Source organism: Pelodiscus sinensis, chromosome 3 (assembly GCF_052426305.1).
Source record: "Pelodiscus sinensis isolate ZL-2025 chromosome 3, ASM5242630v1, whole genome shotgun sequence".
NCBI classification, from domain to species: domain Eukaryota; kingdom Metazoa; phylum Chordata; order Testudines; family Trionychidae; genus Pelodiscus; species Pelodiscus sinensis.
The window spans coordinates 36,081,177-36,102,765 of record NC_143054.1 but is presented as its reverse complement, the minus strand read 5'-3'; the positions used below and the strand labels follow the sequence as shown (position 1 = coordinate 36,102,765).

The following is a 21,589-nucleotide window of genomic DNA, read 5'->3' as shown; positions in this document are numbered from 1 at the left end:
AATAAATAATTGTAAAAAAAATCTCTGTCCAACTCATCCAAGCAAATTGGCTTATTTCTTTTAGAAGTTGCTTTAGAGATGATTTTGAGATTAAAATAGTCATTTTTTAGCTCATTGTACAATCTATCGGAAAATAACTACTGGTAAATGATTCCAGTTTTAGGAATGTCTGAAACTTCGTATATCATAAGCAGAAGGAATACAAGATTATTAAAATGTATTACTAATTCCATCCTCTACATCTGATCTCCTGAGGTACTATTCTGAGATGAAGATATTTATTATTTATATGGTGACATTCGTTTGTGCTCATAACTTTGCAAGTAGATAAAGACAGCTGACTAATTTAAGAGGTAGTGTTAGATTCTCTTACCATATGGTGTGGCCCATTTTAATTTATGATATGTTACCCCTTCCTGTTATTTCCTGTTCCCTCACAGCATGTATGTTTTTACCAATATATAATCCCTTACATTTTTGACACGTTGGGCCAGATTTAGAGGTGATGTAAGGTAAATTGCATGTTGGCAATTAGTGTGACTCTAGTGGAGTCTAGTTATCTGTACAACTACATCACATATATACTGAAGTGGCCAGAAAACAGTTGTAATTACACCAGCGTAGATTTACTCTCTGTCCAGAACTACTTTTGATTGTGGCACAAGGTCCCTAAATCTTAATTATTACAATCAAGAACAGGAACATGAGTGGAAATGGCTAGAGATCATTCATCCAGTGGGCTGGAAAGCAATAATGTAGGGACAAAGTGAGAAAGGCTAAAAGTCATGCTGAGTTGGACCTTGCAAAGGGAATTAAACTCAATAGTAAAAGTTTTATAGCCGTATAAATAGGAAGAAAACAAAAAAGAGGAAGTGGGACCGCTAATCACTGAGGATGGAGTGGAGGTTAAGGATAATCTAGGCATGGCCCAATATCTAAACAAATGCTATGCTTCAGTATTTAATGAGGCTAATGAAGAGCTTAGGGATAATGGCAACATAACAAATGGGAATAAGGATATGGAGGTAAATATTACCAAATCCAAGGTAGACGCCAAACTCGAACATCTTAATGGGAGTAAATCAGGGGGCCCAGATAATCTGCATCCAAGAATAGTGAAGGAACTGGCACATGAAATTGCAAGTCCATTAGCAAAAATTTTTAATGAATCTCTAAACTCACGGGTTGTGCCATTTGACTAGAGAATTGCTAATATAGTTCCTATTTTTAAGAAAGGGAAAAAAAAGTGACCCAGGTAACTACAGGCCTGTTAGTTTGACATGTGCAGTATGCAAGGTCTTGGAAAAAATTTTGAAGGAGAAAGTAGTTAGGGACATTGAAGTTAATGGCAATTGGGACAAATTACAACATGGTTTTACAAAAGGTAGATCGTGCCAAACCAACCTGATCTCCTTCTTTGAGAAAGTAACAGAGTTTTTAGATAAAGGAAATGCAGTGGATCTAATCTACCTCGATTTCAGGAAGGCATTTGATACCGTACCACATGGGGAATTATTGGTTACATTGGAAAAGATGGGGATCAATATGAAAATTGAGAGGTGGATGAGGAACTGGTTAAAGGGGAGATTCCAGCGAGTCATACTGAAAGGTGAACTGTCATGTTGGAGGGAGGTTACTAGCGGAGTTCCTCAGGGATCAGTTCTGGGACCATTATTATTTAATCTTTTTATTACTGACCTCGGCATTGGGAGTGTGCTAATAAAGTTTGCAGATGACACAAACTTGAGAGGTATTGCTAATTCAGAAAAAGATCGGGAAATCATACAGGAAGATCTGGATGATCTTGTAAATTGGAGTAATAGGATGAAATTTAATAGTGAGAAGTGTAAGGTTATGCATTTAGGAATTAATAACAAGAATTTTAGTTATAAACTGGGGACACATCAGTTGGAAGTAACGGAAGAGGAGAAGGACCTCGGAGTCCTGGTTGATCACAGGATGACTTTGTGACATGGCTGTGAAAAAGGCTAATACGGTCATAGGATGCATTAGGCAAGGTATTTCCAGTAGGAATAAGGAGGTGTTAGTGCAGTTATACAAGGCATTGGTGAGACCTCATTTGGAATATTGTGTGCAGTTCTGGTCTCCCGTGTTTAAGAAGGATGAATTCAAACTGGAACAGGTACAAAGAAGGGCCACTAGGATGATCTGAAGAATGGAAAATCTGTCTTATGAAAGGAGACTCATGGAGCTTGGCTTGTTTACTTTAACCAAAAGAAGGCTGAGGGGAGATATGATTGCTCTCCTTAAATATATTAGGGTATGTCTACACTACCACCCTAGTTCGAACTAGTTCGCGCGGCACGGAGTCTGAACTAGTGGACTTTTAAAAATGGCAGCGCCCGGCAAGATGCAAATGAAGCCCGGGAAATTCAAATCCCGGCTTCATTTGCAACTCCGGTTGCCTACATTATCACCCTAGTTCGAACTAGGGTGGTAATGTAGACATACCCTTAAAGGGATAAATACCAGGGAGGGAGTGGAATTATTTATGCTCAATACCAATGTGGACTCAAGAATAAATGGATATAAGCTGGCTATTAGGAAGTTTAGACTCGAAATTAGGTGAAGGTTTCTAACAATCAGAGGAGTGAAATTCTGGAACAGCCTTCCAAGGGAAGTAGTGGGGGCAAAAGACCTATCTGGCTTCAAGATAAAGCTAGATGGGTTTATGAAGGGCATGGTTTGATGAGCTAACATGATCTTGGCAATTAATTGACCTTTCACTATCAGTGGCAAATAGGCTAATGGTGGGAAGTTAGGAGTTGCTATAGAGAAATTTTTTTCTGGGTGTCTGGTTCATGAGTCTTGCCCACATGCTCAGGGTTCAGCTGATCGCCATATTTGGGATCAGGAAGGAATTTTCCTCCAGGGTAGATTGGCAGAAGCCCTGGAGGTTTTTCACCTTCCTCTGTAGCATGGGGCAAAGGTCACTAAAAGGAGGATTCTTTGCATCTTGGGGTCTTTGAACCATCGTTTCAAGGACTTCAATATCTGAGATATTATTCTAGCAGTGGATGGGTGAGATTCTGTAGCCTGCATTGTGCAGGGGGTCAGACTAGATGATCAAAATGGTCCCTTCTGACCTTAAAGTCTATGAGTCTAATAATATACTACTTACACTTTGTTAGAGGCACTGTGACAAACTGGCACAGTATTCATCTCTTCCACCCCTGTGATTTTATGATAGGCTGTTGGAACTTTAGGCTTCTAGATTAATTCCTTTTGTGACAATATGGCAGGGAAGCAAGAGACACAGATGTAGCAAAGGAATTCCTCAACAACAGTTACTGTACTCTAAAAAGCAATCAAGAACAAAGCAAAAAAAGCCATATATGCACTCTTCCCTAGTCTAGTCTTATTCCTTCTGTAAATCCACATTACAGGCAAGGCAGACTTGTCCTGAAAATCCTTCTATGTGATGGCTGGCCTCTCTGCCCAGAGCAGGACCATGCTTTTAAATAGGGCCAGATCTCTGTGCCATTAATCTAGCCTAGGATGCTACAAACCCACCACATATCCTTGTCCCTACCTCCCTGCAGATATCTGTGCAGAAAACCCCTTGTTTCTTGGCAGCATGCCAGAGTTGAGAGAGAATCAAAGTAATTGGTCCCAAATTGCAGGCTTGATGTCTGTTAGTCCCTTAGGGTATGTCTATACTGCCTCCCTAGTTCGAACTAGGGTGGCTAATGTAGGCATTCAAACTTGAAAATGAATACCGGGATTTAAAATATCCCGGGCTTCATTTGCATGTTCCTGAGCGCCGCCATTTTTAAATGCCCCGTAGTTCGAACTCCCTGCCCGCGACTACATGCGGCATGGACTAGGTAGTTCGAATTAAAGATCCTAATTCGAACTACCATTACTCCTCCTTGCAGGAGGAATAACAGTAGTTCGAATTAGGGGCTTTAATTCGGACTGCCTAGTCCATGCTGCATGTAGTCACGGGCAGGGAGTTCAAACTACGGGGCATTTAAAAATGGCGGCGCTCAGGAACATGCAAATGAAGCCCGGGATATTTAAATCCCAGGCTTCATTTGCATGTTCGAATGCCTACATTAGCCACCCTAGTTTGAACTAGGGTGGCAGTGTAGATATACCCTCACTGAGGTGTCCAACATCTTTCCTGGACAGGATGACTGTCATGCAATGCAATGGGCATGGTTCAGGATTTGGGTATGATTCAGGCTTGTGCAGTCAGAGTCTTACATTTCCACACACTGACAAGATAGAGTTAATTACTTGACTCTCACACTCTATTTTATCATACGATTCCCATAGTACAGTAGCTTTCAAATACTATCCAGGACAGAAAATGGAATTATGACAAATAGCAAAAAGAGTTGATACAAATGACAGAAAGTGGGGAACAGATAAATTTAGTTTTAATCATGCTGAGTTAAGATATCAAGGAATACATGTCATCCAGACAGAGATGTGGAACTGCACAGAAGGGGAAAAGGTCAGAGCAGAAATATTGACTTGAAAGTTACTGTACAAGCTAAAGGTACTAGTGAAAGCCATGACAGTAGATGAGATTGCCCAGGGATAAATGTAAAGGGATTAAATGTAGCAGAACAAGGGCAAACTTGTGCAGAACATCAAAGTAACAGAAACTCAAGACAAGATGTGTGGACATAATCTAATCTAAGAATTGTTGCCACAATGAATAAAATGCCAAAGTATCGGTGGGAGACTGATTTTATTTTTTTTAAGTTAATTTACATTTAAATGCATTAGAAAAATTTAAGCAGCCTTGATTTGTATTTATCTCTTATGAGAAAAAAACATGTCCTTTGCTAGTTTATTCACAAAGAAGATTGCCTACTTTTGTCTCTGCAACTGTCTACAAATGTGAAGTTCAGGGTTGGAGAATACAAAATTGTAAGTTTCATAAGTGTAGGTAAGTTTATTGGAAAGAAACTAGAGAAGAAACACATAGAGAGTATTTAAACATTTTCACATGCTTCCTATGCAGTACTAGCTCTAGTGCAGCATTTTTCGAACTTGGGCCGCAAGCCAGCCAGTGGGTTACCCTGGCAGCCCCACAACCCAATTTGAAAAAACTCTTTTCTAGTGAGTAGGTCTAGAATGAGGGGCAGTATTTAGGACATTTTGTAACTCCAATTGTATTAGAAATTAACTCTGTCTGGACAGAACCAGCTATCTCTATCTAGCAATTTATGCACATGGTTGGACTGTGATTCTCTCTCTATCATCTCCTTGTTTCTCTCGTGCACTTATGTCTTTCAGATTACTAACTTGCTGATTAATAGATTCCACCGTCAGGTGGGACCACTGTCTGGTAATCTGAACTCTGGTATAGCATAGACCATAGAACTTCCCCCAAAATATTTCCTCAAGTAAACAGTTTAGGGAAAAAAATCCAATCTTGATTTAAAAATTGCTAGTGATGGAAAGTCAATCATGACCCTTGGTAAATTGTTCCAATAGTTAATTACTCTCACTGTTAAAAAAATAATGCCTTATTTCCAGTGTGACTGGAGGGAAGCAACTATCATTTGCCATATGGCCAAGCACATTGTGGCTTCGAGGCACTACTAAAATGTAAATCTTTAATAACTCTAATTATCTAGTTTTTCCTCTTGCAAGTCCCAATATTCTCCAGTATTAAAAAAGTCATAATCCTAGCTGAGTGGCTGCAGCAGCACAACCTGAACCTCTCACTAAGCGAATTTTAGAATATAAATTTGTAGAAAATGTTTAGCTCTATTTATAAAGACTGCTGTCTAAATATAACAATACAAAATTTTAAACATCACAGTATGTTTTAAACATCACCACACACTTTCTTGGCCTGTTCTTAATCCCATTTAACTATTCTTTATAAGAAAACAACATTCTAAATAAAATGGTTCACAATTCTGTAGTGAAACAAGCCTGAGGCAAAGTTAAACAGAGCCTCAGAATAAACTGCAGTGTATTCTGTCACAACACTGCACGAGATATGAATCGACCAGACTGACTCTGTTACACACAGTTGCAGTTAAATCTGTCCTTTCTCCTGTGTTAATGTTGCTATTTTCACCAGTAGCCAATATTTCTACATCCTAAACTATAGGAGAAGCTAAAAATATTTCATATCCATTGTGCCAGGCTTGTGGGAGGGGAGCAAGGGACTTACCAGGTACCTGGGCAAGCTGGGAGTGTGGCAGGGCTCTGTGCAGTCAGAAGAGATGGGGCCTCAAGCAGAAGGGTCAAGGGTGGGTACAGCCAGCCCTCTGCACCGCAGCCCGTCTTTCTCCTATCCAGCCCTCAGAGCTGCTGGATCGCAGCACTCTGGCAGCAAGTTAAAGGGTCGAGGTAGCAGACACTGCCACTCCTGCAATAGTGGCAGTCAGCCAGGGGCTCCAGGCCCTTTTGAATTACTGGACCCCAGGTCAGTTGTTCTCTTTGCACACTTACCCCCTGTTCATGGGCCTGACCAGGCTATTAATCCAATTCACAAGCATAATGCTAGTGCTAAGTCACTGAAGGCAGAAAAGGTCTCATAAGAACAGCTGTTTTTCTACCTACTGTTCTGACCATATTCCAACTTCAATTATATTCTTCCTACTTAATATTCTCTGAATTTTCATTAGAGGCAATTTTTCAACTAACTTCCTAAAAGGGATAGAAACAAAAAGTGCACCCTGCTGTGTTTTCTTACTTTTGCAGAGCTGACAGCTGCTTCCTAACTCAGACTGGAGAGGTGAGCAAGCCTTCTATTTACAGCATACACAAAAAGCACTTTAGAATTTTCAAGGTGAAGGGTTTTAATAAATGTAAAACTGTTGTCAGGGGATATAACTGTCAAAGCAAAATATTACTTGAAAAATATTAATTTAATCTAGGATTTTGTCAACTTTTCCATTCAGAAAGGCAATTAGTAGCAGTTTGAAAAGAGCTTTCCAAACCTGTACTGAAATGAAATAGCTATCACACAGTGAGCTATCACTCTATAAATGTTTTGTTGTTGAAAGGCTGATTTTGGGCTTCAAATATAATGTACCTACATCATAGATAAATTATTCTAAGAAGAAACCTGATACATGGTACACGCCAAAACTTCCAGCTAAAGAGAGATACCAAGTAGTGTGGCTGTACTTTTATTGGCTATAGGTAAGATTCGGTTGTGTATGGGGCTACAGTTGAAATCAATAGGAGATATAAATGTATTGGAGGAACAGGATACTGAAGCTGCAGATCTGAGAGCAGAATTTTGTTTCACAGTTGTGCTGGCCCGCCAAAGGGGTGGGGTGAGGAAAAAGGACAACTGCCCTGCTGCCCAGTGATTCAAAAGGGCCCAGAAATCCTGGCCACCACTGCTATGATAGTGGCAGCAGCCAGAGCTCTGGGCCCTTTAAATTGCTGCCAGAACCCCAAGCAATGCACTCCAGGAAGTACTGGTGCTACCTGGGGAAGCGATCCAAAGCTCCACCCTTTCCATCTGAGACTCCTCCCCTTTTGGGGACATGGAGACTCCCACTATTACCACCTTTTCCAGGGTCCCAGCAAGGCTGTCAGCCTCACTGCAGCTGTGTTTATAATCACAATATATCAGAATTGGGCAAGATCTCGCCCACCTAGCTCTTTTATAAGGGCCTGCACAGCAGTTCCCAGCCTCACCACCTAACACGTTGCCTGGGAGCCAGGGATGTGCAGGCCCTTTCAACTGTTTCTATTTAAAGAGCTTGCTCCTTCCTTGTGGCTTCCAGGCCACATGTTACAATCCGTGGGGAAGGCACGAGCCCTTTAAATAGTTGAAACGGCTCATACCTCCTCTGCTCCCATTAGCAGCAGGCCCAGGAGCTGTGAGCTCTTTCAACTCTTGCTATTTATAGAGCTCACAGAGAAGACTCAATCCCTTTAAATAGAAGCAGTTGAAAGGGCTCTCACCAACCCGGTGGCTCCCAGGCAACACATTAGGGAGCAGGGCCAGAAGCAGTGAACCCCTTCAACTGCTTCTGTTGAAAGGGCTTGTGCCTTCCCAGCAGCTGCTAATGTGTGAGCCCTTTAAATAGAAGCAATGGAAAGAGCCCGCAGCTCCCAGCTCTGCCACATTGCCTGGGAGCTGCAGGGGAGTCATGAGCCCTTTCACTGTCTCTATTTAAAAGCCCTACCCCTTTAGCCTGAGGCCTGTCCCTTTTCGGGCCCACGACAACTTAGAACATTTTGAAATGGCCACCCTTCAAAAATTGTCAACCCCTGGAACATATTTTGATCCTTTTCTCCCCTGCATGGAAAGCTTCGCATTGAAATTCAAAAAGCCCTTGCATGCTTATGTCACTGCCTTATATTTTGTAACACTGGATTCACACAGCTGATGCCTCTACCAAACCTCAGACATGGAAATTTTACTTTACCGTCGCTCTGCTTCCTTATTCCAAGTAGCCTGTCCCCAGGAGTGAAGTATTTTGTAATCAATATGGTAGATGGTTTTTGAAGATTTCAGAAAAATCCAGATAACAGAGCTCCACTCCAGACTGTTATAATGAACACTCACTTAATTACTTATAAATAAACACATGAATGAAATCTGTTATTGTCCATATAGAGGTGCCCTCTTCACCTTCTCAAATCCAGTGGCTTAGTGGAGATCGTAGCTCAGAAGCTATTGGATCTTCCTTCCTCTGAACTTGTTTTTTATGCCACCTTTTGGTAGCCCTGGCTCACTATAGTCCATGATCTCTGATGTTTTAAGTTTGGTTTCCCAGTACTTTCACCAAGATCTTGGGACAACTCTCCTCCAGCAGTCAAGATTCAACTCTCCTGACAGTCCTTGTCCATTGCTTGAATTTGAATGTCCATTCCATGCACTCATTTGACAAGTGGGTCTTTCACCCAAAAGCTCATGAGAGTGTATATTTTTGTTAGTCTCTAAGGGTATGTCTACACTACCCTCCTAGTTCGAACTAGGAGAGTAATGTAGGCACACCGCACTTGCAAATGAAGCCCGGGATTTGAATTTCCCGGGCTTCATTTGCATAAGCGGGGCGCCGCCATTTTTAAAACCCCACTCGTTCGAACCCCATGCAGCGCGGCTACACAGGGCACGAACTAGGTAGTTTGAACTAGGCTTCCTAGTTCGAACTACCGTTACTCCTCGTGGAATGAGGAGTAACGGTAGTTCGAACTAGGAAGCCTAGTTCGAACTACCTAGTTCGTGCCCCGTGTAGCCGCGCTGCACTAGGTTCGAACGAGCGGCGTTTTAAAAATAGCGGCGCCCCGCTTATGCAAATGAAGCTCGGGAAATTCAAATCCCGGGCTTCATTTGCAAGTGTGGTATGCCTACATTACCCCACTAGTTCGAACTAGCGGGGTAGTGTAGACATACCCTAAGGGTGTGTCTACACTACAAAGTTAATTCGAACTAACAGACGTTAGTTCGAATGAACTTTGATAGGTGCTACACAAGCGCTCCGCTAGTTCGAACTTAATTCGAACTAGCGGAGCGCTTAGTTCGAACTAGGTAAACCTCATTCTACGAGGACTAAGCCTAGTTCGAACTTACTAGTTCAAATTAAGGGGTGTGTAGCCCCTTAATTCAAACTAGTGGGAGGCTAGACCTCCCCAGCTTTCCCTGGTGGCCACGGAAACACTACTGTCCCCCTCCCGTCCCCGGACTCCTTAAAGGGGCACAGGCTGGCTACGATGCCCGTGCCAGGTGCAAGCCTGCCAGCACCCAGCCAGCAGACCCTGCACCTGGCACGGCACGAGCCAGCCACCCGATGCCCCCCAGCGCAACCCCTCTTCCCGGGACCAGGCTGGCGGCTCCCGGGAGCTTGCGCGGGATGGCAAGAGGCGGGCACCCGCCTGGTCTAGTGCGGACATCGTGGACCTCGTCCACGACCTCCACACTAGGCACAGGAAAGTGGTCGTCTAGGGCAGGAGAGCTGCCAGCCTGGCCACCCAGGAGCAGGTGTGCATGAAAATCAAGGTTGTCCACTGAGACCCCCCCGGCCCTGAGCTTACAATGGCCGTCCTGGGTCAGACCAAAGGTCCATATAGCCCAGTAGCCTGTCTGCCGAAAGTGGCCAACCCTAGGTACCCTGGAGGGGATGGACCGAAGACAGTGACCAAGCTATTTGTCTCGTGCCATCCCTCTCCAGCCTTCCACAAACTTTGGGGAGGGACACCACTCCTACCCCCTGGCTAATAGCACTCCATGGACCCAACCTCCATCACTTTATCTCACTTCTTTTTAAACTCTGTTCTAGTTCTAGCCTTCACAGCCTCCTGCAGCAAGGAGTTCCACAGGTTGACTCTTTGCTTTGTGAAGAAGAACTTTCTGTTGTTAGTTTGAAGCCTGCTACCCATTCATTTCATTTGGTGTCCTCTAGTCCTTCTATTATGGGAACTAATGAAGAACTTTTCTTTATGCACCCTCTCCACACCACTCATGCTTTTATAGACCTCTATCCTATCCTCCCCTCAGTCTCCTCTTTTCTAAGCTGAAAAGTCCCAGTCTCTTTAGCCTCTCTTCATATGGGACCTGTTCCAAACCCCTCATCATTGTAGTTGCCCTCCCCTCTCCCACCCTCTCTCTTCCCCTCTCCCACCTCCTTTTCCCAGTCTCCTCCAGTTTTGTTCAATAAAGAGATTCTATTTTTGAACACAATTGTCCTTTATTTTGTACATCAGGAAGGGGGGCTAGGTAGGGGTAAGTGGAAGGAGGGGAGGGAGGTATGGGATACAAGGCCCCGATGGGGAGGACTGGGCTTGCTCTGCGGGCTTCTGGGGGTGGAACCTCTTCTGTAGCCCCCCTAATTGCCCCCTCTCCCCAGATGGCAGCCTGCGGCAAGTGCAGCCGGTCTGATGTGCCCAGTGTGGGTACTCCGGGCAATCCAAGCCAGGACTGCTTTGCAAGCGGGGCACCCCTGAGAACTGTCTGTCCGGGGTGGGGGTCGGGTCCCTTTAAGCACAGCCCTCGGCTAGCCTGAGACTGCAGCTCCACGCTCTAAGTCCTCATCCGATGCCCTGCCGCCACTGCTTCCGGCCATCCTTTACCCCGGTTCAGGGTCTACTCTGTGTGGACATGCTAGTTCGAATTAGCAAAACGCTAATTCGAACTAGTTTTTTAGTCTGGATGCGTTAGTTCGAATTAGCTTAGTTCGAATTAAGTAATTCGAACTAAGTTAGTTCGAATTAGCGCTGTAGTGTAGACATACCCTAAGGTGCCACAGGACTACTCATTGTTTGAAATGTACAGACTAACAAAGCTACTCCTCTGAGACTTCAGTCCATGGTGGTTCCTAGTCATCAAATAGACCTCTGTGGAGTTCTCACATGTTTAATCACTGTGTCATGTCCTACGATAGGTTTTACTTCCCACAATCCCATCCATAAAATCATAAAGTTTATTATTTTAAAGTTTTACTTGTGGCAAACCTTAGATCTAGCTGAATCTGCAGTCTGTATTTCTGTGGCCTGTATTTTTGTTTGAACCTCTTCTGTTCTTAAAAATGTTTTCTTAAAAGTATAGCTTAGTTTAAGTTTATGCTCTTGTAATTATATCATTGCTTAAATCAACATTACAAATGTGCATCATCCCTCTAGGTTTAGGTTCGATTTGTAGTATTTTATGTATGCTGGCAGTCCTGCTTTTATAGAGGTGTTTTTTTTCCCCTCACTAATGCATAGCAACTGAATTTGTAATCCATATTGTACAAAAAGATTACGACATACTACAAAATTCTTGGCAGTGTGTCGCTGATCTGACTTTGGCTCCCTAACTTTGCAATAGCTGACAGCAATTAAGAAATTTGCCAACTGTATAAATATATGCATATAGATAATTTTTGGGTTGCTTTTAAGTTATAACATGACTAATGTTATTCTACCAGTGTTTACACAGTTCTGATCACATGATAATCAGGTGTCCTAAATCTGTGAGAGTAAATCAATAATCCTGGTTTGCTCTGGCATAATTCTTCCTTTGTTTACAAGGGATAAGTATACTTCATGAAGGAAACCTGGCTGAAGTGTATATTCAAATTATATTCTAATTACTAGATTAGATTTACTTCTAGTGTGACTCTATTAATCATGTTTGCCCAATAGCGTGAGATAAGAAAAAAGTTGGAAAATATAAAGTGCCTTAATCTTCTCTCTGTTTACCTCAAAATAGTATATAATTGTTATAGAGAATGATACTGATAACAGTACTGATAACTTAGCTCTTATGTAGCACTTTTAATCAGTATATCTCAAAGTACCTTACCAAGGAGATCATTGTCATTATGATGTACACAGTAGATTGGAAACTGTAAGCTGTACATTATTGTATTAAACCCCAACCAGATAGATAGATAGATATAGATATCTATTGTAGGAGTTCATGACAGCAATACAGTAAATTCAGGATTCACTGGTGTGGCATTCTGACAGGTCTTCTGCTCCGTCAGTGACGATAAACGTTCAGCTGCATGCATTTTTGTATGCTCCCTCAGTATATCATGCCAGCTCTGAGCAGGTGGCTAGCATAATAGACTTCACAAGAGCCCCCAAAGACCACACACTCAGATAAGATACAAAGACACCTGAGTCAGGTTTATTGTTCAATGAAATACATTAATAGTTGTCGGTAGCCAGATGGCTTCCAAGCCCCTAGGTATTTGTATCCGGGATGGTGGACTCGGCTCAATCAGTAATATGGATTTCACTATCACCCACCAAAGTTGGACAAAGAGTTAAATGAGGTACCCCAGTATTGATAGACTGAAATGAACAATCTATGATACACACCGCAAGTATCATCTTACACATTAATTATATGTTTGGTAACTCCTCTTGTATTTTCTTGCAAAGCATTGTTTGCTTTCATTCTAGTTGTTTCAAACTATTTTATCGTATATCAGCAGCTTGTCCCTGTACAGTCCTGACAGAATGTATTTACATATTTCATGTGCTTTTATCAGTGGTAGCAGTTCTAGTGCTAAGAGACACTGACTGCAGGTAAACATTTGCTTTTGACACAGACTGTCTATTACCTATTGTATAACTTTTGCTTACTTTGGTTCAAGCACCAGGGCCATGCTTCAGGCTATTTCTTTCTCCTACATCTCTCTCTCTACCTGTACACATCACATCACACTCTTGGCTCATTGCTCACAAATACAAAAAAATCCATTTGTCAAAGGAAAGAACAGCTCCCTCATTTTACATGCGGCAAACAACTGTTACCAAATACAGAAGCTTCAGGGGGTAGCCGAATTAGTCCGTACAGGATAAAATTAAAAAACAACAAAAGGTCTGGTAGCACTTTAGAGACTAACAAAACATGTAGATGGTATCATGAGCTTTCATGTCAGTGGGCTATGCCCACAAAAATTCATGATACCATCTACATGGTTTGTTAGTCTACAAAGCGCTACCAGACCTTTTGTAACTTTTTAAGTTTCTTTATGTTAGCAAGTAATCACAGTAAAAAAAGACATAATTATGTTGGAAATCACGTAAGTTTCAATCACATCATTGACATTCGTTGGGGTCAACTACACATTAACAAGTCCCAGAGGGGCAGCCATGTTAGTATCTGCAAAAACGACAAAGAGTCCTGTGGCACCGTCTTTAAGGTGTCACAGGACTCCTTGTTTTTATAGATTAACAGACAGACACTTCTTCCTTTCCTGCCTCTCTCAAAGTATTCAAATCCTTCTTCCAAACAGAATGGACACCCTCCACACACACGCACGCACGCACCTCCTAGAGCTCTAATCTTCTTCATTCCTCTCCTATAATTAAATTCACCCTGTACTTCCTTCTCTGTGTCTGCATCCGCCTAGCTCCCTATAGGCTTCCTTCTCACTCAGACCCACCATTTTCTTACGAGAATTCTACTGAGAGGGAAACTTTCACTTAAGAGTTGTCTGCCACAACCTCTTATAAAACCCACAGGAAAAAAACCCAGTTCCTATGCTTTAACCATGGGGGAACTAGGCACAAATATATCTTGGCTCCAAAGTTCAAATTAGGATCTGAATTTTCTTCAAAGTTCAGCAGTGTTGGACTCCAGAGATTCAATTCAGCCCATTATGGAGGTGAAGACCAGCTGTAGGGTTTAGCACTGGATCCAGACTTCACTAAAGCTGGAACCATTCGGTATGAGATTTCGGTTTGAGTCCTTGTCAACATACAGTTGCTAATTTTGAAACCATAAGTGTTTTTTACTCATTTGATATTAGTAAAGTAGTACCATATGGCATTATCTAGCACATTTTATTTAAAAAAAAAATCTATTATGATATTCAGTGGAATAGAATGTATAATGCCTTGGAATGGCCTAAAACATTCACTGACTTTATCAGTCTAATATCAGAATGAAATGTATTTTTTTCCTCATATCAATAGCATGGTCATAATAAGTACTAGAAAGAACTAAAACTAACTTTTCAGATGTAATAAGAGTTTGGGCTGGATTGTTGGAAGGCCTAAGATTACAGGTAGTCCCCGGGTTACGTACAAGATAGGGACTGTAGGTTTGTTCTTAAGTTGAATTTGTACATAAGTCGGAACTGGCGTCCAGAATCAGCCGCTGCTGAAACTGACCAGTGGCTGACTACAGGAAGCCTGAGGCAGAGTTTCTCTGCCCCGGGCTTCCTGGAATCAGCCGCTGATCAGTTTCAACAGCGGCTGAATCTGGATGCCTGGAAGAGAGCAGCTGGGGCTCTGCCGGGTAGGTCCCCGCAGCGCCGCACCTCGGCGCTGCAGGGACCAACCCGGCAGCACCCCAGCTGCTTTACCCCAGGTGTCCCCAAGTTAGCTGCTGCTGAAACATCAGCAGCTGATTCCAGGAAGCCCAGGGCAGAGCAATTCTGCCTCGGGCTTCCTGTAGTCAGCCGCTGGTCAGTTTCAGCAGCGGCTGACTTGGGGACGCCTGGGGCAGAGCAGCTGGGGTGCTGCTGGGTTGGTCCAGTAGCGCCGAGGAGCGGCGCTGCGGGACCAATCCAGCAGTGCCCCAGCTGCTCTACCACAGGTGTCGGCGAGAAAAGCCTGGTCTGCTGGGGGGGGTCGCACTAGCTGCGCCCCCCCAGCAGACCAGGGAGACGCAGGCGGAGGAACCACCGAGACACACCGCGGTCCCGCCGCCTGCATCCTCCGTGGCTTTGCTCCGCGTCTCCCTGGTCTGCTGGGGTGCCCCCCCCCAGCAGACCAGGGAGACGCGGAGCGGCTTTTCTCGCTGCGGAGGACGCGGGCCGTGGAACTGCGGCGCGTCTGGGCGGTCCCGCCGCCCCTGTCCTCCGCGACTTTGCTCTGCGTCTTCCTGGTCTGCTGGGGGCCCCCCCCAGCAGACCAGGTAGATACAGAGCAAAGCCACGGAGGATGCGGGCCACGGGATCGCGGCGTGTCTGGGCAGTCCCGCCGCCCCCGTCCTCAGCAGCTTTGCTCCGCGTCTCCTTGGTCTGCTGGGGGCTCCCTCCCCAGCAGACCAGGGAGACGCGGAGCAGCTTTTCTCGCCCCAGAGGACGCGGGCGGCGGAACCGCGGTGCTTCTGGGCAGTCCCGCCGCCCGCGTCCTCAGGGGCGAGAAAAGCCCCGTTCGTAAGTACGGATCCGACATAACTCAGATCTGTGTAACCCGGGGACTGCCTGTACACTCATGCATCCGTACTAGCAAATCATCAAATAGACAGGTCACAAATATAAATCTGAGAATAAGAAAACAAATGTTCTGTTATGTAGAATGAGAAATTTAATCTTAAATGTCCAGTAGTCACTCAGTAATAAGACATGGCATTGTGGAAAAGACTGTTGCCAGACTATGAAAAACTGTACTACTTTATAGTTGCCAGCAAGAAATGAAGTAAAGATAGTGATGTCCAATTATGATGTCAGTTACCAAGATGCAAGTATGAATGAAATGTCAAAATGCAGTGTACTATTAAACATTAGATAGATTACTGTAGTAAATTTTCATAAAGATTGTATCTCATGTACTTCCATCAGCACCCACAAAAAATCAAAGAAAAAAACTGAAAGAAGCAGATTGATTCAAAAGGTCTGAAATGGGTATTGCAGGAGGATAGTTTCAATTCTGAATGTATGGATTTGAAAAATAGGTGTATGTAACTGTAAAATGAAAGTAAAGGGAATAAGGGAAAGCACAAAAGGAAATAAAACCAGCTACGTCAATATAAATCTAAAACAAAAGTTCCTTATTTTCATTCCTTTTCAAAATTTGTATAAACAAAACCAAAAAAGCATTGTGATCTGATTAGATTTCTTTCTGAATTGAAAACTGTCATATTAGATATAGAAGAGCAAGGCAAAAATAATAATAAAATGTACAGGCAGTCCGCGGGTTACGTACAAGATAGGGACTGTAGGTTTGTTCTGAAGTTGAATTTGTATGTAAGTCGGAACTGGCTCCAGATTCAGCCGCTGCTGCTGAAACTGACCATGGGCTGACTACAGGAAGCTAGAGGCAGAATTGCTCTGCACCCAGCTTCCTGGAATCAGCCACTGATCAGTTTCAACAGCGGCTGAATCTCGAGCCTGGGACAGAACAGCTAGGCTGCCAGGTAGGTCCCTGCAGGACCAACCCGGCAGCACCCCAGCTGCTCTACCCCAGGGTCCACAACAAAAGCCTGGTCTGCTGGGGGGGAGGGCGCACTAGCTGTGCCCCCCACCCTCCAGCAGACCAGGGACACGGGGAGCAAAGCTGCAGCAGCGGCAGGATGCCGCGCCTCTGAGGCTTTGCTCTGGCAAAGCCGGGGAGGCACAGGACCCTCCGCCTCCCCGGCTTTCCTCCAGGTATCCCTGGTCTGCTGGAGACGGTCCCCAGCAGACCAGGGGCACCGGGAGGAAAGCGGCAGCAGCGGCGGGGTGCCGCGCCTCTGAGGCTTTGCCAGAGCAAAGCCGGGGAGGCGCGGGACCCCTCCGCCTCCCCGGCTTTGCTCCTGGTGTCTCTGGTCTGCTGGAGATGGTCCCCAGCAGACCAGAGGCACCGGGAGCAAAGCGGCAGTGGCGGCGGGGTGCCGCGCCTCTGAGGCTTTGCCAGAGCAAAGCCTCAGAGGCGCGGGACCCCTCCGCCTCCCTGGCTTTGCTCCAGGTGTCCCTGGTCTGCTGGAGATGGTCCCCAGCAGACCAGGGGCATCTGGAGTAGCTTTTCTCGCCCCAGAGGTTGAGGTGGCGGGACCGCTGTGCTCTCGGCGGTCCCGCTGTCTGCGAGCTCCGGGGTGAGAGAGCCCCGTTCGTAAGTGCGGATCCGACATAAGTCGGATCCGCGTAACTCAGGGACTGCCTGTATATGTGAAACTCACACCAGTATATCTATTCGAAGTCATTAATCTCTCTGTAAAGAAAGCTCCATATTAAGGTACTAAGTGGACTTTTGCCATGTTCATAATCTTGCATCAGCCCCTCTGATTTAAGGGCAAATTTTCAAAATTAATAGAATAAAGAAAATAGGTTAGGTAGCATACACTTTAAATGAGTGTCTAGGCATTGTATTTTCACCTAAATTTATTTTTTTCTACCCTTTTTTAAAGCACAGAACTGTTACACTTCATAGACAACCAGTTGGTGGCTTGGGCTTAAGTATAAAGGTATGCAGAGCATTTTGTTTTCTTGTTTTTTAAACTTCGGCATGTTTAGTGCATGATGGTTGTGGTTGAGATTTCATTATTTATACACATCTTTTTCAGGGTGGTGCCGAGCACAAAGTGCCTGTCGTCATATCAAAAATATTTAAAGACAAAGCAGGTAAAATATATCTCTGTACTTAAATATTTTTCTGGTGTTATATATATATATGAGTCTTTTTTTAAAAATGATGTTCACTAGCTCAGAATTAAGTATATTTTTGGCTCACTGCATTAGCATTCTGGTATATAGTCTTTCAGCAAATGTTGAATGGCTGTATATGGACAATTGTTTCTAGTTCTGATTTCAAATAATGTGTAGTTTTTATTGTAGACTGGTAGCTAAAATGTTATCTGATAAATGTTAATTTTAGAAATATTTTTCACAATAGCACATCCTGATTATAAATACCGCCTTTAACTTTTCTTTGGGGCGAGGGGAATTGACATGAAAAAATAACTGCATCAATTAATTGTAATAACACAGGATAAACAAATGTAAATGAACTAAAACTTTTTTTCCAGAACTGTAATTCATTATCATATGCTATGACTAAACCTGTTTTTGACACCAATAGGCAGCCATCAACAATGCTGAATGAATATATATATAAAGTAGTGTAATAGAACACACAATTAAAGCATTATACTGACAGTTGCTCAGTCCAAATAACCTAAATAAGACCCTATGTATCAATTAAAGCCCTACACTAAGGATGGAATTTTTCCAGGCACAGAGGTCACTAGGGTGAACTTCACTTTTAAAAAGGCACAGTACAAGCCTGGCAAGAAAACACATAATAAAAAAAAATAAAAAGGAAGCAATCAGGAATAAACAAAATACCATTATTTTATGATTAGTACAGTCATCCTAAATTGAAGTTTTCGATAAATGAAAACCATAATAGACACAACAGTTTCATTCAAAATTGCATTTGTATTTCTAAGTTAAATAATCAGACACACACATTTGTAATGATTTAGGTCATTTTTATAATTTCCATGCACAAATGCTAGGCTTTGTAGGAACGCTGAGTGCCTACTTGCTAATGAAGCTGAAAGAACCTGTTCAGACACAACTGTCATTGCTGACTTTGGGAGGGTAATTTCTTTTCTCTGAGATTTCTTCTTTGTTTGTAGGAAATACAAAGAGGATCCTTCCTGCTAGTCTTCTTTAGGGTACAAACTAGAACAATATGTGTCTATATACATAAGTATACATATTTTTAATCAGAAATCTGACCTGCCAGTTCTATCAGTTATCAGACAGGGAGCTGTGAAGTAAAAGAATGAGAAAGTCAGACTGATCTTAAGTAAGTCTTCTGAATGTTCATTCAGATGTGCTCAATGTGAATAAGAATTTGTGTATCTCGTGTTAATAATAATGAAAAAGACAGCCTCGCTGGAAATACAGCTCTGAGAAGAGTATTAAGCTGAGCTACTACTTGAAGCAAGTAAATTAATTTGAGAATGAGTGGCATCAGGCAGGGATTTCTGTACTCCTGACAAGGCCTTCTGCCATGGCAGCTAGTCAGCCTAGCAATGTGAGAAGCACAGGGTCATCAAGAAACTTCACAAGTTGTAAAATACATTTTGCATATTTTATTTAGTTGCTAAACATACACAAATTTAGCGACAACTTGTAATTTCATTTAAAATTCGCTCTATGCAGTAATGAAACATGGTGCCAGGAAACTGAAGGAATGTACTGCTGTGTGAGGCAAATATCTGGCATTGTTAACAGTGCCTCAATAAGCAGCCTTATTACTAGAGCAATTGACCACTCCCAAGAGTCACTTTTTTAAAGGGTTTGCTGTTGTAACCACTGCTTGGTGAATCCCTAGCATAATCGTAGCTGTTAAACCTGAGCTGGAGAAGCCTTGTATGGGTGGGAATGGGGCCTGTGCCCTGCATCTACCTGGCCACTTTCCCTTGGGACAGGCCCCATGAACGTACATAAGAAGCTGCTAGAGGTGGCTTCATCTCTCAATTCTGCCTGCTGGTTCTTTGCAACAAATAAGGTAATCTTTTATAGCTATTAAAATATACATTGGGGAAGGATGAAAGTAACTATTTTGTGATTTGGACCTTGCCTGTTCAAAAACAATCCTAAGTCACTACTACGTTTCATAGTTAAGAACTGAATGGATGATGTTTCAGAGGAATTTTGATTGTTTCCTTTAGCCAGATATCCTAAATTTTCCCTCAAAAAATCTGTTTGTTTAAACCTCATTAACTACAATATTAACTTCCTTAAGTTTCTGATCCTTTCATCCAATTCCTTTCCCTTCCCAGAATTTGGAAGATTGCTTGCCCTTCCTTTCTGCAGTCATAATAGACCAGTTTGGTTGCTGATTTTAGCTCAAGATAGCCATCTTTCCACTGATACAGCATAGTCTCATTTCCCTTCCCCCCGTTCTCCCTCTCTCTCACACATACCTATGCACGCACACACGCAAGCACACACACACACACACACACAGAGGGGCTTGATTTTCCGCAAATGCTTTTAACAGAAAAGTTTTCCATTAAAAGCATTTGCAGAAAAGAGCGTCTAGATTGGCACGGACGCTTTTCTGCAAAAGCACTTTTTGCGGAAAAGTGTCCGTGCCAATCTAGACGCGCATTTGCGCAAAAAAAGCCCCGATCGCCTTTTTAGCCATCGGGGCTTTTTGCGCAAAACAGTACTGTGCTGTCTACATTGGCCCTCTTTGCGCAAATGATTTGCGCAAGAGGGCTTTTGCCTGAACGGGAGCAGCATAGTACATAGTCGGTGTTCTTGCGGAAATTCAAGTGGCCAGTGTAGACAGCTGGCATGATTTTGTGGAAAAACTTGCCAGTCTAGACACAGCCAGGGAGTTTGCGCTGCTTTCTCTCACATCTCATGGAACCCATTTGCTATCTTAGTGTAGAGACTCAAGCTATGATGGAACTCAAACTCAAAACCTTTGGCTGATCTATGCTTATTGACTTGGGCTCACTGGGATGTTCAATTGCAAAGTAGCTGCTCTGGCTTGGGCTGTAGCCCAACCTCTGGGACCCTGCCCAGTGACAGGGTCCCAGACCTCAGACTCCAGTCTGAGTCTGAACATCTCATACAGCTAAACATTCACTTAGCCTGAATCATGAACTTGAATCAGCTGGCATGGACCAGGCATGGGTTTTCACTGCAGAGTAGATATAGCCCCAGGTATCTCAAGATAGCTTCTGGATGAAAAGAGTTGTCTCTAGTTGCATTCCATCCATCAGATTGTAAGTAGGATTCAATGTCATTACAGTAAAACTCCGATAGTCCGGCATCCAACTGTTCGGCAGTCCCGATACTCCGGCATCAAAATGCCAGGCGCTCCTGACCAGCTGATTAAAAAGCTTGCCGCTCAGCACACATGCTGGCTGTAACCAGAGGGAGCATAAGGTTGGGAAGGAGGGGGAGTGGGATCGTGTTACAGTATGGAGAAGAGCGTTTTGCTTCAGCGAAGGGGAAAGGGGAGGGGAGAGGGAGGAGGATCCGGTTACACCACGGAGGAGACCTGAAGAGGAAAGGGGAGCAGAGAAGGAAGGAGATTGTGTCCTGGCCAGCTGTTAAGCCACACAGCTGTACAGGACCTCCCGATTCTCCGGCAAATCTGATAATCCGGCACCACCTAGGTCCAAAAGGTGCCGGATTATCAGAAGTCTACTGTAATTTCACCAACATCTGATTAGCAAAACAATGAGAAATGTCTACATCATTTTGAACTCATTACTACTCTTAAACACTCGGGTATCAATAGCAAGAAGAAGTATATGTCTCCATCCTTCAACTGATTAAGGGACTCTTCTCAGATCATGGCCTAGCAACTGTTACTGGTCTGTTTGTAACTTCCAGATTAGATTACTGTAACTCACTCAACTGAGAGTTCAGTGTGTGTGTCAACAAGAAATTTCTCAGTACCACATGCAGTAGCCCATTTCCTAATCAGAATATCAAGCTTACTGTGATGA

The 21,589-nt window shown here is 43.5% G+C and overlaps 1 protein-coding gene across 1 annotated transcript in view; it reads left to right on the top strand.

Annotated features, from left to right (window-relative positions):
• The window catches only part of SNTG2 (syntrophin gamma 2), a 262,480-nt gene that overhangs the window by 23,313 nt on the left and 217,578 nt on the right, over positions 1-21,589 (top strand). The window contains exons 3-4 of the mRNA XM_089776922.1: positions 17,513-17,569; positions 17,669-17,726. Of these exons, the coding sequence (XP_089633048.1) occupies positions 17,513-17,569; positions 17,669-17,726 (115 nt within the window). The remainder of the gene's footprint in view (positions 1-17,512; positions 17,570-17,668; positions 17,727-21,589) is intronic.